The sequence below is a fragment of the Eretmochelys imbricata genome, chromosome 19 (genome assembly GCF_965152235.1).
Source record: "Eretmochelys imbricata isolate rEreImb1 chromosome 19, rEreImb1.hap1, whole genome shotgun sequence".
In the NCBI taxonomy this organism is placed as follows: Eukaryota; Metazoa; Chordata; order Testudines; family Cheloniidae; genus Eretmochelys; species Eretmochelys imbricata.
In genome coordinates, this window is record NC_135590.1 from 18,789,221 (window position 1) to 18,807,343 (window position 18,123).

Here is an 18,123-nt window from a genome sequence, read left to right on the forward strand (position 1 = left end):
TTATGCTATTGAAAGTTACCAATATATTTCTAACTGGACAAAGAGAGGTAAATTGAAAACCAGAGCAGATAAAAATCATGATTTTAAAAATAATGGAGTGGAGGGTGTGCTTACAAAATTTGTGGCTGACACCAAGCTGGGAGGGGCTGTGAGCACTTTGGATGACAGGATTAAAATTCAAAATGACCTTCATAAATTAGAGATTTGGTCTGAAATCAACAAGATGAAATTCAATAAAGATTAGTGCAAAGTATTACACTTAGGAAGGAAAAAATCAAATGCACAGCAACCAAATGGGGAATAACTGGAGAGGCAGTCGCACTGCTGAAAAGGATCTGGGGGTTAAAATGGATCACAAATTGAATATGAGTCAACAATGTGATACAGTTATGAAAAAGGCTAATATCATTCTGGGGTATAATATCACTCTGGGGTATATTAACAAGAGTGTTGTATGTATGTTGTATGGGGCAAAAATTGGGGATTGGTCCTGCTTTGAGCAGGGGGTTGGACTAGATGATCTCCTGAGGTCCCTTCCAACCCTGAGATTCTATGGTTCTATGTAAGACACGGGAGGCAATTCTCCCACTCTACTCAGCACAGATGTGACCTCAGCTGGAGTACTATGTCCAGTTCTGCATGCCATGCTTTAGGAAAGATCTGTATAAATTGGAGAGAGTCCAGAGGAGAGCAACAAAAAGGATAAAGGGTTGAGGAAGCCTGACCTCTGAGGAAAGTTTAAAAAAACTGGGCATGTTTTTAGTCTTGAGAAAAGAAAACTGAGGGTGGACCTGATAATAATCTTCAAATATGTTAAGGGCTGTTATAAAAAGGACAGTGATCACTTATTCTCCATGTCCAGTGGAGGCAGGAAAAGAAGTAATGGGCTTAATCTGCAGCAAGGGAGATTTAGGTTAGATATCAGGAAAAACTTTCTAACTACAAGGGTAATTAAGCATTGGAATAGGCTTCCAAGGGGAGGCTGTGGAATCCCCATCATTGGAGGTTATTAACAACAGATTGGACAAAAACCTATCAGGGATGGTCTAGGTTTACTGGGTCCTGCCTCAGTGAAGGGGGCTGGACTTGATGACTTCTCGAGGTCCCTTCCAGCTCTACACTTCTATGAATCTATTTTTTTTAAAGAATTAATTATTTAAATCACCTTGATTTAAATTGCTCAACTCCATCCAAAACTGAATTTCCTCATGGGCCAATATACAATGTATGTGTTTCCAGGTGCTATTTAATAGCATTAAACAGCAAGAGGGTACTCACAATAACATGCATTAATTCATGGATAGGGCCCTACCAAATTCACAGCTGTGAAAAACGCATCACAGACCATGAAATCTTGTCTCCCCTGTGAAATCTGTATAGTATAGGGGGAGACCAACATTTCTCAAACTGGGGGTCCCGACCCAAAAAGGGGTTGTAAGGGGGGGTCACAATATTGCCACCCTTATTTCTGCACTGCTGCCTTCAAGCTGGGCGGCTGGAGAGTGACGGCTGCTGGCCAAGGGCCCAGCTCTGAAGGCAGCAGCACAGAAGTAAGGGTGGCAATAACACGACTCCCCTACAATAAACTTGTGACCCTCTCCAGAGCCCCTTTTTGAGTCAGGACTCTTACAGTTACAACACTGTGAAATTTCAGATTTAAATATCTGAAATAATGAAAAAAGAAAAGGAGTACTTGTGGCACCTTAGAGACTAACCAATTTATTTGAGCATAAGCTTTCGTGAGCTACAGCTCTCTTCATCTGATGCATACTGTGGAAAGTGTAGAAGATCTTTTTATACACACAAAGCACGAAAAAAATACCTCCTCCCACCCCACTCTCCTGCTGGTAATAGCTTATCTAAAGTGACCACTCTCCTTACAATGTGTATGATAATCAAGGCGGGCCATTTCCAGCACAAATCCAGGGTTTAACAAGAACATCTGGGGGAGGGGGGGTAGGAAAAAACAAGGGGAAATAGGTTACCTTGCATAATGACTTAGCCACTGCCAGTCTCTATTCAAGCCTAAGTTAATTGTATCCAATTTGCAACTGAATTCCAATTCAACAGTTTCTCGCTGGAGTCTGGATTTGAAGTTTTTTTGTTTTAAGATAGCGACCTTCATGTCTGTAATTGCGTAACCAGAGAGATTGAAGTGTTCTCCGACTGGTTTATGAATAATTCTTGACATCTGATTTGTGTCCATTTATTCTTTTAGGTAGAGACTGTCCAGTTTGACCAATGTACATGGCAGAGGGACATTGCTGGCACATGATGGCATATATCACATTGGTGGATGTGCAGGTGAACGAGCCTCTGATAGTGTGGCTGATGTGATTAGGCCCTGTGATGGTGTCCCCTGAATAGATATGTGGGCACAGTTGACAACGGGCTTTGTTGCAAGGATAGGTTCCTGGGTTAGTGGTTCTGTTGTGTGGTATGTGGTTGCTGGTGAGTATTTGCTTCAGGTTGGGGGGCTGTCTGTAGGCAAGGACTGGCCTGTCTCCCAAGATTTGAGAGAGTGTTGGGTCATCCTTCAGGATAGGTTGTAGATCCTTAATAATGCGTTGGAGGGGTTTTAGTTGGGGGCTGAAGGTGATGGCTAGTGGCGTTCTGTTATTTTCTTTGTTAGGCCTGTCCTGTAGTAGGTGACTTCTGGGTACTCTTCTGGCTCTATCAATCTGTTTCTTCACTTCCGCAGGTGGGTATTGTAGTTGTAAGAATGCTTGATAGAGATCTTGTAGGTGTTTGTCTCTGTCTGAGGGGTTGGAGCAAATGCGGCTGTATCACAGAGCTTGGCTATAGACGATGGATTGTGTGGTGTGGTCAGGGTGAAAGCTGGAGGCATGTAGGTGGGAATAGCGGTCAGTAGGTTTCCGGTATAGGGTGGTGTTTATGTGACTGTCAAGGTTCCTCCCCCACTCTGAACTCTAGGGTACAGATGTGGGGACCTGCATGAAAAACCTCCTAAGCTTATCTTTACCAGCTTAGGTCAAAACTTCCCCAAGGTACAAAGTATTCCACCCGTGGTCCTTGGAATGGCCGCTACCACCACCAAACTAATACTGGTTACTGGGGAAGAGCTGTTTGGACGCGTCTTTCCCCCCAAAATACTTCCCAAAACCCTGCACCCCACTTCCTGGGCAAGGTTTGGTAAAAAGCCTCACCAATTTGCCTAGGTGACTACAGACCCAGACCCTTGGATCTTAAGAACAATGAACAATCCTCCCAACACTTGCACCCCCCCTTTCCTGGGAAATGTTGGATAAAAAGCCTCACCAATTTGCATAGGTGACCACAGACCCAAACCCTTGGATCTGAGAACAATGAAAAAAGCATTCAGTTTTTTACAAGAAAACTTTTAATAGAAAATAGAAGTAAATAGAAATGAAGAAATCCCCCCTGTAAAATCAGGATGGTAGATATCTTACAGGGTAATTAGATTCAAAAACATAGAGAACCCCTCTAGGCAAGACCTTAAGTTACAAAAAAGATACACAGACAGAAATAGTTATTCTATTCAGCACAATTCTTTTCTCAGCCATTTAAAGAAATCATAATCTAACACATACCTAGCTAGATTACTTACTAAAAGTTCTAAGATTCCATTCCTGGTCTATCCCTGGCCAAGCACAGCATACAGACAGACACAGACCCTTTGTTTCTCTCCCTCCTCCCAGCTTTTGAAAGTATCTTGTCTCCTCATTGGTCATTTTGGTCAGGTGCCAGCGAGGTTACCTTTAGCTTCTTAACCCTTTACAGGTGAGAGGAGCTTTCCCCTGGCCAGGAGGAATTTCAAAGGTGTTTACCCTTCCCCTTATATTTATGACACGCCCCCCAAATCTCAGCTAGGGTGAAACACTGGCTGGGATTTCTTCCTGGAGCTCTAGGAAAAACAGAGTTAATAAGACACATGCATCTCTAAATATACTACCAAGTACATAAAGACTAACAATATTTTCCACATCTTAAGGACGATTTTAACCAGTTGATTCTGGGAAACTTTCACGGGAGAGTGCATCAGCCACTTTGTTAGAAGCTCCTGAGATGTGTTGGATGTCGAAATCAAAATCTTGGAGAGCTAAACTCCACCGAAGAAGTTTTTTGTTAGTTTCTTTGACGGTGTGAAGCCACTTCAGTGCAGCATGGTCGGTTTGCAGGTGGAAACGCCGTCCCCAAACATATGGGCGTAGCTTTTCCAGAGCGTAGACAATGGCATAACATTCTTTTTCAGTGACTGACCAGTTGCTTTCCCTCTCAGACAGTTTTTTGCTGAGAAACACTACAGGGTGGAATTCTTGATCAGGTCCTTTCTGCATTAAAACTGCTCCCACACCACGCTCGGATGCATCTGTGGTTACTAGGAACGGTTTGTCAAAGTCTGGGGCCCTTAGTGCAGGGTCAGACATGAGTGTCGCTTTAAGCTTGTTAAAGGCCTTCTGACACTTTCCGGTCCACTGAACAGCATTTGGCTGTTTCTTTTTGGTTAGGTCTGTCAGTGGGGCAGCGATTTGGCTGTAGTGCGGTACAAATCGTCTGTAATAACCAGCCAAGCCTAAGAAGGATTGAACCTGTTTCTTTGACTTTGGGACAGGCCACTTTTGGATAGCATCCACTTTGGCCTGTAGGGGGCTGATAGTTCCTTGACCCACCTGGTGTCCAAGGTAAGTCACTCTGTTTAGGCCTATTTGACACTTCTTAGCCTTAACAGTTAGTCCTGCCTCCCTTATGCGCTCAAGGACTTTTTGTAGATGTTCCAGGTGGTCTGCCCAGGAATCCGAAAATATGGCCACATCATCAAGGTAGGCGACTGCATATTCTCCTAATCCCGCTAGGAGACCATCTACAAGTCTTTGGAAAGTGGCGGGTGCATTTCGCAGCCCGAAAGGGAGTACATTAAATTCATACAGCCCGAGATGTGTGATGAAGGCTGACCTTTCCTTGGCAGATTCATCTAGCGGTACCTGCCAGTACCCCTTTGTTAAGTCCAAGGTAGAGATGAACTGGGCCCGTCCCAGTTTCTCTAACAGTTCATCTGTGCGTGGCATTGGATAGTTGTCTGGGCGAGTTACAGCATTTAGCTTACGGTAGTCCACGCAAAAACGTATTTTCCCATCTGGTTTGGGAACTAGAACCACTGGAGATGCCCATGCACTTTCAGAGGGGCGGATTACACCCATCTGTAACATATCCTGGATCTCCCGTTCTATAGCAGTTTTAGCTTGAGGAGACACCCGGTAAGGTTGGACCCTAATTGGGTGAGCATTACCTGTGTCAATGGAGTGGTATGCCCGTTCAGTCAGTCCTGGGGTGGCTGAGAACGTTGGCGCGTAGCTAGTGCACAGCTCCTGGATCTGCTGTCGCTGCATACGCCCAAGGGTCATGGAGAGGTTCACCTCTTCCACACCACCAGCACATTTCCCTTCGTAGTAGACACCTTCAGGCCACTCAGCATCATCTTCTCCCTGGGTTGTAAACTGACAAACCTTTAATTCTCTGGAATAAAAGGGCTTTAGAGAATTAATATGGTACACCTTAGGCTTTCGGTTGGAGGTGGGGAATGCTATGAGATAATTAACAGCTCCCAGGCGCTCCTGGACCGTGAATGGCCCTTCCCACGATGCTTCCATTTTATGGGCCTGGAGCGCCCTTAAGACCATGACCTGGTCTCCTACTTTGAAGGAACGCTCTCTGGCATGTTTATCATACCAGGCTTTTTGCTCTTTTTGAGCATCCTGTAAGTTTTCTTTAGCAAGGGCTAAAGAGGTTCGGAGGGTGTTTTGTAGGTTGGTTACAAAGTCCAGAATGTTAGTTCCTGGAGAAGGTGTAAATCCCTCCCATTGCTGCTTCACCAACTGCAATGGCCCCTTAACCTCACGGCCATATACAAGTTCAAATGGGGAAAACCCTAAACTGGGATGTGGTACAGCTCTGTAGGCAAAGAGCAACTGCTGCAACACTAGGTCCCAATCATTGGAGTGCTCATTTACGAATTTACGTATCATGGCCCCCAAAGTTCCATTAAACTTCTCCACCATGCCATTTGTTTGATGGTGGTAAGGAGTGGCAACCAAGTGATTTACCCCATGAGCTTCCCAAAGGTTTTTCATAGTTCCTGCCAGGAAATTAGTCCCTGCATCTGTGAGGATGTCGGAGGGCCAACCTACCCTGGCAAAAATGTCTGCTAGTGCCTGGCATACACTTTTAGCCCTGGTGTTGCTTAGAGCTACTGCTTCCGGCCATCGGGTGGCAAAATCCATGAAAGTCAGTATGTACTGCTTTCCTCTGGCTGTCTTTTTCGGAAAAGGACCCAGAATATCCACAGCTACTCGCTGAAATGGAACTTCAATGATGGGGAGTGGTTGTAGAGGGGCTTTGACCTGGTCTTGGGGTTTTCCCACTCTTTGGCACACCTCACAAGACTGGACATAGGTAGAAACATCCTTGCCCATTCCCTCCCAGTGGAATGACCCCCCCAAACGGTCTTTGGTCCTGTTCACCCCAGCATGGCCACTAGGGTGATCGTGGGCTAAGCTCAAGAGCTTGGCCCGGTATTTAGTTGGAACTACCAACTGTCTCTGAGGATGCCAGTCTTCCTGGTGTCCACCAGAAAGAGTTTCCTTGTATAAAAGTCCTCTTTCTACAACAAACCTGGATCGATTAGAAGAGCTGAGAGGCGGTGGGTTGCTCCGTGCCGCTGTCCAAGCTCTCTGGAGGCTTTCATCTGCTTCCTGTTCGGTCTGGAACTGTTCCCTTGATGCTGGAGACATCAGTCCCTCATTGGATTGTGGACCTAGGCTTGGTCCCTCTGGAAGCAATATAGGGGATGGAGCTGTTTCTGTTGACTGTGAACCGCTCTCCGCTGGTGCACTATGTTGGGATTCAGGCTCCGGCTGAGCCTCTTGTGTAGGGTTATCGGCTGCTGCCAGTTCAGGTTCAGTGGGGCCCTCTGGTGTTGAGGTTGCAAGTACTGGATTCAGTGCTGACACAGGGTCTGGTGTTGGTTGTTCGGCTGGTTCCGGTTCTGGGACTGGTTCCGTCTGGGTCTCTGGGACTGGATCCACTACTGCTGTTGCAGACATTGGCCTAAGGTCCAGGTCCATCACCTCTGACTGGGTCCTGATAGCAGTTTCCGGAACAGAGCTAGGCCTCACGGCTTGTTTAGCCTGGCTGCGGGTGACCGTTCCCACCCTCTTGGCCTGCTTCACATGATTGGCCAAGTCTTCCCCCAACAGCATGGGGATGGGATAATCATCATAGACTGCAAAAGTCCACATTCCTGACCAGCCCTTGTACTGGACAGGCAACTTGGCTGTAGGCAAATTGAAAGAGTTGGACTTGAAGGGTTGAATCGTCACTTGGATCTCTGGGTTGATTAAATTGGGGTCCACTAAGGAAGCATGGATAGCTGACACTTGTGCTCCGGTGTCCCTCCACGCGGTGACCTTCTTCCCGCCCACACTCACAGTTTCCCTCCGCTCTAAGGGTATCTGGGAAGTATCTGGGCCTGTGGACCTCTGGTGTGATTCCGGTGCAATGAACTGTAATCTGTTGGGGTTCTTGGGGCAGTTGGCCTTTACATGCCCCAGCTCGTTACATTTAAAACATCGTCCAGCTGACGGGTCACTGGGGCGAGGAGGGTTGCTGGAGAACGGGGTGGCAGGACGATAAGGGGTCTGGAGGGTTCTTTGGGAGGTAGGTGGGGCCTTGGGCGGCCCCCGGTAATAGGGTGTGGTCTGGGGTGGTCCCTTCTGGTCTCTGCTCCAACTGCGACCAGTTTTCTTCTTCTCTGCCACCTCCACCCATCTGGCTCCAATCTCTCCTGCCTCGATTACAGTTTTGGGTTTCCCATCTAGGATGTATCTTTCTATTTCCTCAGGAACACCCTCTAAGAATTGTTCCATTTGCATTAGGAAGGGCAAATTTACTGGAGATTCAACACTTGCTCCTGATATCCAGGCATCCCAATGTTTCACAATGTGGTAGGCATGTCGGGTAAATGACATGTCTGGTTTCCACCTTAGGGCTCTGAACCTCCGACGAGACTGCTCGGGTGTTATCCCCATTCTGACTCTCGCCTTGGATTTAAACAGTTCATACTTGTTCATGTGTTCTTTAGGCATTTCAGCTGCCACCTCAGCTAAGGGTCCACTGAGCTGCGGCCTCAGCTCTACCATGTATTGGTCAGTAGAGATGTTGTACCCAAGGCAGGCCCTTTCGAAGTTTTCTAGGAAGGCCTCAGTATCATCGCCTGCCTTGTAGGTGGGGAACTTTCTGGGATGGGAAGTGGTACTTGGAGAAGGATTACTAGGGTTTGTTGGGATATTCTGCTGAGCCTTTATCTTCTCCATCTCCTCCACATACTTCCTCTCTTTTTCCTTCTCCTCCAGTTCTTTGTCCCTCGCTTCCATAGCTCTCCTGTGAGCAGCCGCTTGGTGTTGTTCTGCCTCCCTTTCTTGTTCCTTCTTCAGCTGCATGAGTTCTATCTGTCTTTCATGTTCCCTTTGTCTTTCCTCAGCCTGAAATTTGGCTAATTCGAGCTGTAGTCGAGCCGCGGATTTTGCCATTCTAGCCTCTCTGTTTTTAACTAACTTTACACCCGAGGTTTAGAAATAAACAAACAAAACTTGGCTGTAAACTTTTGCTGTGCTGGAATAGAATACCTATTCTCTGATAGTGATTGTCAGCCTACAGAAAAAGACAATTCCCTTGTCTCTGCTCTGGGCCCAAATTAAAGCAAAAAACCTCCAACTACTTGGAAACCTGCTTACCCAGCCCAAAGAAAAAAAAATTCCCTTTCAAACCTGTGCTCCTTGTAAAACAAAAAAAATCAAAATCCTAAAAAAAACACCCTGCCACTTTTGTCTCCAGGCAAATGGGTAGAGCACACCCCCCCTATTTACTTTTTGGAAGAAAAGAAAAAAAAAAACTCTGGGTTGGAAGACTGTGAATTTCCCTGCAGGAGTTAAGTACCCTGCCTCCAGGCAAAGAAAACCTGCAATTCACAAAGATAATCCCCTTTTGTCTCTGCTTGGCCACAAAGCAGAGAAAAACAATCTGCTTTCAGTTTCAACTGCTTTCTGGACTTCCTTTCCAAAGGAAAAAATAATTTCTTTTTAAAATCTGTATTTCTAGTTCAAAAAATCTCAACTGGATCTCAAAATGATTTCAGGTTAATCCCACCACTATGCCACCATGTCAAGGTTCCTCCCCCACTCTGAACTCTAGGGTACAGATGTGGGGACCTGCATGAAAAACCTCCTAAGCTTATCTTTACCAGCTTAGGTCAAAACTTCCCCAAGGTACAAAGTATTCCACCCGTGGTCCTTGGAATGGCCGCTACCACCACCAAACTAATACTGGTTACTGGGGAAGAGCTGTTTGGACGCGTCTTTCCCCCCAAAATACTTCCCAAAACCCTGCACCCCACTTCCTGGGCAAGGTTTGGTAAAAAGCCTCACCAATTTGCCTAGGTGACTACAGACCCAGACCCTTGGATCTTAAGAACAATGAACAATCCTCCCAACACTTGCACCCCCCCTTTCCTGGGAAATGTTGGATAAAAAGCCTCACCAATTTGCATAGGTGACCACAGACCCAAACCCTTGGATCTGAGAACAATGAAAAAAGCATTCAGTTTTTTACAAGAAAACTTTTAATAGAAAATAGAAGTAAATAGAAATGAAGAAATCCCCCCTGTAAAATCAGGATGGTAGATATCTTACAGGGTAATTAGATTCAAAAACATAGAGAACCCCTCTAGGCAAGACCTTAAGTTACAAAAAAGATACACAGACAGAAATAGTTATTCTATTCAGCACAATTCTTTTCTCAGCCATTTAAAGAAATCATAATCTAACACATACCTAGCTAGATTACTTACTAAAAGTTCTAAGATTCCATTCCTGGTCTATCCCTGGCCAAGCACAGCATACAGACAGACACAGACCCTTTGTTTCTCTCCCTCCTCCCAGCTTTTGAAAGTATCTTGTCTCCTCATTGGTCATTTTGGTCAGGTGCCAGCGAGGTTACCTTTAGCTTCTTAACCCTTTACAGGTGAGAGGAGCTTTCCCCTGGCCAGGAGGAATTTCAAAGGTGTTTACCCTTCCCCTTATATTTATGACAGTGACCATCGTTTATTAGCACCGTAGTGTCCAGGAAGTGGATCTCTTGTGTGGACTGGACCAGGCTGAGGTTGATGGTGGGATGGAAATTGTTGAAATCATGGTGGAATTCCTCAAGGGCTTCTTTTCCATGGGTCCAGATGATGAAGATGTCATCAATATAGCGCAAGTAGAGTAGGGGCGTTAGGGGACGAGAGCTGAGGAAGCGTTGTTCTAGGTCAGCAAGTAGAGTAGGATTTGGGCTGGAAATGACCCAACTTGGTTATCATACACATTGTAAGGAGAGTGATCATTTTAGATAAGCTATTACCAGCAGGAGAGTGGGGTGGGGGCGAGAGAAAACCTTTTGTAGTGGTAAACACCCATTTTTTCATGCTTTGTATGTATAAAAAGATCTTCTACACTTTCCACAGTATGCATCCGATGAAGTGAGCTATAGCTCACAAAGGCTTATGCTCAAATAAATTGGTTAGTCTCTAAGGTGCCACTAGTACTCCTTTTCTTTTTGAAATAATGAAATTTGCCATTTTTAAAATCCTATGACCCTGAAATTGACCAAAATGGACCATGAATTTGGTATGGTCCACTTCATAGATTCCAAGGCCAAAAGTGACTGTTGTGATAACCTAGTCTGACTTCTTGTATACCAAAAACCATAGAATTTCCCCAAAATAATTCTGAGAGCAGATCTTTCAGAAAAACAGCCAGTCTTAACTTAAATATTGTCAGTGATGGAGAACCCACCATGACCCTTGTTAAGTTGTTCAATGATTTACTACCCTCACTGTCAAAAAATTAAGCTTTATTTCCCGTCTGAATTTGTCTAGCTTCAACTACCAGCCATTGGACTGTGTTATACCTTTCTGTGCTAGATTGAAAAGCCTCTTATCAATATTTGTTCCCGGTGTTAGTACTCACACTGTAAACAAGTCACCCCTTAACCTTTGCCTTAAGCTACACAGATTGAGCTCCTGGAATCTGTCACTAGACAGCAGGGTTTCCAACCCTTTAATCATTCTTGTGGTTCTTCTCTGAACCCTCTACAATTTATCCATATGCTTTTTGAATTGCGGACACCACAGCTGGAGGGGGCATGGGCAGCAGTGTGTAAGAGACTGGGGAGGCTGAGCCTCTCCAGACTGGGCGAACAAGGCCAGATGGGGAGCACCCCCCCTTGGGCAGGGGCCGGCCGGACGCCTGGGGAGCGCTGCCCGCAGAAGGGTGGGGAGGGGTCCCCCGGCGCCCACACCACAGCGCGGCCCCGAGGCCCCGCCCGCGCCGCGCCGCTTCCCCCTCACCCCCTGCCCGCAGCGCCGCGCCCCCCGGGCGGGGGGTGGCCGGGAGGGGGGCAGGCGGAGGAGACCAGGCGGGGACGGGCCCCCCACTTCTGGGGATCTTCCAGCGCCCGCCCCCGGCTCCCCAAGTCACCCGCCACCCACGCGCCAGCCGCGCGCGCCTCTCCCCTGCTCCGTGAGACGCCGGCGGCCGCACCCGAGCCCGGCGGCCCCCCCGGCCAGACCGGCCCCCCCGGCGGCCCGCGCCCGGCTCGCCCTCCCCCGGCCCGCTTCGCCCGGCGCCTCAGAGAGTCCGCGCCCGCGGCCCCGCCCCCACCCCGCGGCCCCGCCCCGCGCAGGCTCTGGCTGGCCCGCCCGGCAGCGGGCACCGCCCCTGGGCTCCGGGCGGGGCGGCCCCGCCCTCACGCCGCGTCCCCCGTAACCATGGGGCCCAAGCACTCGGGCCGCGGAGACGGGGCCGCGAGCGCGCATGCGCCACGTGGGGGAGGGCGGTGCCTTGTGCCGGGCGCTAGGGCGCACGCGCGGTGGGTGAGGCCGTGCTCTGCCCAGCTGCTCTCCCGGCTGCCCGCCCCGGACCGCTTGGCCCCAGCCCGGCCCCGCCATGTCCTACGGCCCGTTGGACGCGCGCCGGCCCGGGGGCCCCCAGGGGCAGCCTCCGCCCCGGGACTTCAGCGGCATCATCCAGACCTGCAGCGCCAACGTGCAGCGCATCGCTCAGTGCAGTGAGTGCGGCCCGGCCCCCTCCGCCGGCCCCCCCCCCCCGACTGAGCCCCTCGGGCCCAGCCCCCCCTCCCCGCCGGCCCGGCCCCCCCCCCCCTACTGAGCCCCTCGGGCCCGGCCCCCCCTCGGGCCCGGCCCCCCCCCCCCGACTGAGCCCTCGGGCCCGGCCCCCCCTCGGGCCCGGCCCCCCCCCCCCCGACTGAGCCCTCGGGCCCGGCCCCCCTCGGGCCCGGCCCCCCCCCCCGACTGAGCCCCTCGGGCCCGGCCCCCCCTCGGGCCCGGCCCCCCCCCCCGACTGAGCCCCTCGGGCCCGGCCCCCCTCGGGCCCGGCCCCCGCCCCCGACTGAGCCCCTCGGGCCCGGCCCCCCTCGGGCCCGGCCCCCCGCCCCCCGACTGAGCCCCTCGGGCCCGGCCCCCCCTCGGGCCCGGCCCCCCCCCCCCCGACTGAGCCCCTCGGGCCCGGCCCCCCCTCGGGCCCGGCCCCCCCCCCCCCCGACTGAGCCCCTCGGGCCCGGCCCCCCCCTCGGGCCCGGCCCCCCCCCCCCCCGACTGAGCCCCTCGGGCCCGGCCCCCCTCGGGCCCGGCCCCCCCCCCCCCCGACTGAGCCCCTCGGGCCCGGCCCCCCCTCGGGCCGGCCCCCCCCCCCCCCGACTGAGCCCCTCGGGCCCGGCCCCCCTCGGGCCCGGCCCCCCCCCCCCCCGACAGAGCCCCTCGGGCCCGGCCCCCCCTCGGGCCCGGCCCCCCCCCCCCCGACTGAGCCCCTCGGGCCCGGCCCCCCCTCGGCCCGGCCCCCCCCCCCCCCCCGACTGAGCCCCTCGGGCCCGGCCCCCCCTCGGGCCCGGCCCCCCCCCCCCCCCGACTGAGCCCTCGGGCCCGGCCCCCCTCGGGCCCGGCCCCCCCCCCCCCGACTGAGCCCCTCGGGCCCGGCCCCCCCCTCGGGCCCGGCCCCCCCCCCCCCCCGACTGAGCCCCTCGGGCCCGGCCCCCCCTCGGGCCCGGCCCCCCCCCCCCCCCCGACTGAGCCCTCGGGCCCGGCCCCCCCTCGGGCCCGGCCCCCCCCCCCCCCCCCGACTGAGCCCCTCGGGCCCGGCCCCCCCTCGGGCCCGGCCCCCCCCCCCCCCCCGACTGAGCCCCTCGGGCCCGGCCCCCCCTCGGGCCCGGCCCCCCCCCCCCCCCGACTGAGCCCTCGGGCCCCGGCCCCCCCTCGGGCCCGGCCCCCCCCCCCCCCCCGACTGAGCCCCTCGGGCCCGGCCCCCCTCGGGCCCGGCCCCCCCCCCCCCCCCGACTGAGCCCCTCGGGCCCGGCCCCCCCCCTCGGGCCCGGCCCCCCCCCCCCCCCCCGACTGAGCCCCTCGGGCCGGCCCCCCCCCCCCCCGACTGAGCCCCTCGGGCCCGGCCCCCCCTCGGGCCGGCCCCCCCCCCCCCCCCGACTGAGCCCCTCGGCCCGGCCCCCCCTCGGGCCCGGCCCCCCCCCCCCCCGACTGAGCCCCTCGGGCCCGGCCCCCCCTCGGGCCCGGCCCCCCCCCCCCCCGACTGAGCCCCTCGGGCCCGGCCCCCCCTCGGGCCCGGCCCCCCCCCCCCCCGACTGAGCCCCTCGGGCCCGGCCCCCCCTCGGGCCCCGGCCCCCCCCCCCCCCGACTGAGCCCCTCGGGCCCGGCCCCCCCCCGGCCCGGCCCCCCCCCCCCCGACTGAGCCCCTCGGGCCCGGCCCCCCCGGGCCCGGCCCGGCCCCCCCCCCCGACTGAGCCCCCCGGGCCCGGCCCCCCCCGGGCCCGGCCCCCCCCCCCCCGACTGAGCCCCTCGGCCCGGCCCCCCCTCGGGCCCGGCCCCCCCTCGGGCCCGGCCCCCCCCCCCGACTGAGCCCCTCGGGCCCGGCCCCGCCCCCCGCCCGAGCCCCTCGGGCCCGGCCCCCCCTCCCCGCCGCCACCCGGCCCCCCGCCCGAGCCCCTCGGGCCCGGCCCCCCCGCCCGAGCCCCTCTCCTGCTGCCCCAGGGCCCCGGGCTTTGGCCAGCCTTGGTTCCTCTCCATCCCAGCCGTGGAAGTGCTGCTGCTGACACTCCTTCCCAGCTGCCCCTGACACGCCCCTTCCCGCCCTGCTCCCCTTGTCAGTAACTCTTCCTGCAGCTTCCCCCCCTTGCTGCTGCTTCATACTGCACCCCAGACGTTGCCTCACTGTTTCCTTGATTTTCTTCTCCATCCTTGTCTTTAGTCTCTCTTTGCATTGCAGTGTCCTCTTCACCTCTTTCCCAGTGTAGGAAAATACTGAATGTTGGCATTAAAATTCGAAAGTAGATAACTAATTGGAATCATGTATTTCTTACTAGGCAGTTGATTGTCTGCAGGAGAGTTTCTGCTGCTCTCTTGGAAGCAGTTATATGGAATTTCTAAAATCTAAAAAGGCAGCAGGTATCTAAGTGACCTGAAGTAACTGAACACAGCCCGGGAAGGAAGTCAATCAACCACAGGCAGCTCCCTTGTAATTTGGCCATGTCATCAGTGTGCTTTGTCAGACTAACCATCCCTGTTGCTGCAACAGCTGGTCATCCCTTGACACTATGGTGACACTCTGGCTTAACACCAGCTAGGCCATTCCTGACTTTCCAAGGGACTTGTTTTCCTGGAAGTTCTCTTCATCAGCCCCTGACTTCCCTCCATTACGGTGTCTGCTTCTCTTCCTCCCATGAGACAGTGAAGGCTTCCCTGACCAGCAGCACTTGCTAGTTAGCACAGAATTTGTGTACTTCTTATCTAAAGTGAAACAAACGTGCTTACAACTCTTTTCATCAAGTACCAGTAGAAATTGCAGAACCCTCAGCTCAATATTTTAGTAATCAGTTTCATTTATAAACGTGAAACAAAAACCGCTTCCACTGCAGGCCAGCAAGGGGAGAACCTGATGCCACAAATCTTACCTCCTTCTGTAGCCCTTTCACTCCTTATGAAAAATCAAGGGTCCTTGTCAACTTGCTGTTTATCCCGCTAGCTAACTCCATGAGAGCAGAACATCAGACAAACTAGGTGGCCAACTTGTGGCCTGATCTTGCACTTAGGGGATTGCAGGATTATTATCCTCTTGCCCAGATACCCAGATCAGGATTCATCCCTGAAGTGCTATAAATTTTTGTTTGTACAACACAATTCTGCACAGAAGCACTCTTAAGCTCAAGTTTATCTTGAGTAAGGGTTTGGAGGACTGGGCCCTTAGCAATCATAGAACTGGAAGGGACCTTGAGAGGTCATCTAGTCCAGTCCCCTGCATTCAAGGCAGGACTAAGTATTATCTAGACCATCCCTGACAGGTGCTTGTCCAACCTGCTCTTAAAAATCCCCAATGACGGAGATTCCACCACCTCCCTAGGCAATTTATTCCAGTGCTTAACCGCTCTGAGAGTTAGGAAGTTTTTCCTAATATCCAACCTAAACCGCCCTTGCTGCAATTTAAGCCCATTGCTTCTTGTCCTATCCTCCAAGGTTAAGAAGAATAATTTTTGTCCCTCCTCCTTGTAACAACCTTTTATATACTTGAAAACTGTTATCATGTCCCCTTTCAGTCTTCTCTTCTCCAGACTAAACAAACCCAATCTTTTCAATCTTCCCTCATAGATCACCTTCTCTAGACCTTTAAACATTTTTGTTGTACAATCAGTACAATAAACAATATGTACTGATGGCACAATTCAGGTGGCATGCTGCCGAACTTCGCTTCATATCTATAAGACAAAAATAGTGTGTTTTTTCTTGTTTTCTTGCCCACCCATTCACCTGTCTGTCTCTTCTCTTGTGTTGCCTTGCTTTAATTCTTTTCATGACCAGCTGGATGAAACAGAATAGAATCCTCCTCCTGCTATGCCCCGTATTAGATCATTACTCCTGACTAGTGCCAACACAGAGCAGTACATGGGGTGTGGGACTAGCACAAGAGTTTCTAAAAATAGTCAAGGCATACATGTTTTATCAAAGGCCTTAAATAAAATAAAGGGGCACCATCAACTTAGAAGTCACACTTGAGTTTATCTGTTGATACAAATGCCTAATATTATTGTAACAGACAGAGAAGTTACTTTTCCATTTTGTTTACTTTAGACCAAAAGTGCTTTCAGTAGTAAATTTCATTGTAGTCAATTTCCCCCATTGGCCATTATCTTTGAAAATTCGTGGCGATCAGGGGAGGTCCCGGACAATGGAAAAAGGCAAATATAGTGCCCATATTTAAAAAAGGGAAGAAAGAGAATCTGGGGAACTACAGACCAGTCAGCCTCACTTCAGTCCCCGGCAAAATCATGGATCAGGTTCTCAAGGAATCCATTCTGAAGCACTTGGAGGAGAGGAAGGGGATCGGGAACAGTCAACGTGTTAATGTGCCAGCAAGTTAAAGAAGTATGGGCTGGATGAATGGACTATAAGGTGAATAGAAAGTTGGCTAGATCGTTGCGCTCAACGGGTAGTGATCAATGGCTCCATGTCTAGTTGGCAGCCGGTATCAAGTGGAGTGCCCCAAGGGTCGGTCCTGGGGCTGGTTTTGTTCAATATCTTCATAAATGATCTGGAGGATGGTGTGGGTTGCACCCTCAGCAAGTTTGCAGATGACACTAAACTGGGAGGAGAGGTAGATACACTGGAGGGTAGGGATAGGATACAGAGGGCCCTAGACAAATTAGAGGATTGGGCCAAAAGAAATCTGATGAGGTTCAACAAGGACAAGTGCAGAGTCCCGCACTTAGGAAGGAAGAATCCTATGCACCGCTACAGGCTAGGGACCAACTGGCTAAGCAGCAGTTCTGCAAAAAAGGACCTGGGGATTACAGTGGACGAGAAGCTGGATATGAGTCAGCAGGGTGCCCTTGTTGCCAAGAAGGTCAATGGCGTATTGGGCTGTATTAGTAGGAGCATTGCCAGCAGATTGTGGGAAGTGATTATTCCCCTCTATTCGGCACTGGTGAGGCCACACCTGGAGTATTGCGTCTAGTTTTGGTCCCCCCCACTACAGAAGGGATGTCGACAAATTGGAGAGAGTCCAGCAGAGGGCAACAAAAATGATGAGGGGGCTGGGGCACATGACTTATGAGGAGAGGCTGAGGGAACTGGGGTTATTTAGTCTGCAGAAGAGAAGAGTGAGGGGGGATTTAATAGCAGCCTTCAGTTACCTGAAGGGGGGTTTCAAAGGGGATGGAGCTCGGCTGTTCTCAGTGGTGGCAGATGTCAGAACAAGAAGCAATGGTCTCAAGTTGCAGTAGGGGAGGTCTAGGTTCGATATTAGGAAACACTATTTCACTAGGAGGGTGGTGAAGCACTGGAATGGATTACCTGGGGAGGTGTTGGAAGGCCCGGCTTGACAAAGCCCTGGCTGGGATGGTTTAGTTGGTGTTGGTCCTGCTTTGAGCAGGGGGTTGGACTAGATGACTTCCTGAGGTCTCTTCCAACCCTATTATTCTATGATTCTACGAAATTGCGGCAAGGGCGGTTTAGGTTGGACATTAGGAAAAACTTCCTAACTCTGAGAGGTTAAGCACTGGAATAAACTACCTAGGGAGACTGTGGAATCTCAATCATTGAGGAATTTTAAGAGCAGGTTGAACAAACACCCGTCAGGGATGGTCTAGATGATACTTAGTCCTGCCTTGAGTGCAGGGGACTGGACTAGATGATCTCTTGAGGTCCCTTCAAGTTCTATGATTCTCTAGAAGATGTTGGACTTGTGACCGATCACAATAGTTGTTCTGGCATGAAATCTGTGATGTCCGGCTCCTTCGGGTAGGTATTCAGACTAGTGCATGGGGAGTTCACTACACAAACTGTGTACTGTGAGAACTAATCGAACTCCAGGAAATCAGCATGCTACCCAGGCAAGGCTTTGAGTTTCCAGTATTTAATTATTCCATAAAGCCACACTGTACTATATGTGCCGCTAGGCATTACATTAAAAGGACATTGTTAAATGCAAATCAGTGTAGTTTAAATACACTCCAGTATGGCTCATGACCAAACCC

At 52.1% G+C, this 18,123-nt stretch overlaps 1 protein-coding gene across 1 annotated transcript in view; it reads left to right on the forward strand.

Moving 5' to 3' along the window:
- Positions 1-11,935: 11,935 nt before the first annotated feature.
- Positions 11,936-18,123, forward strand: part of STX12 (syntaxin 12) — a 33,158-nt gene continuing 26,970 nt past the window's right edge. Inside the window, exon 1 of the mRNA XM_077837874.1 lies at positions 11,936-12,141. Within this exon, the coding sequence (XP_077694000.1) occupies positions 12,021-12,141 (121 nt within the window). The 5' untranslated portion in view covers positions 11,936-12,020. The remainder of the gene's footprint in view (positions 12,142-18,123) is intronic.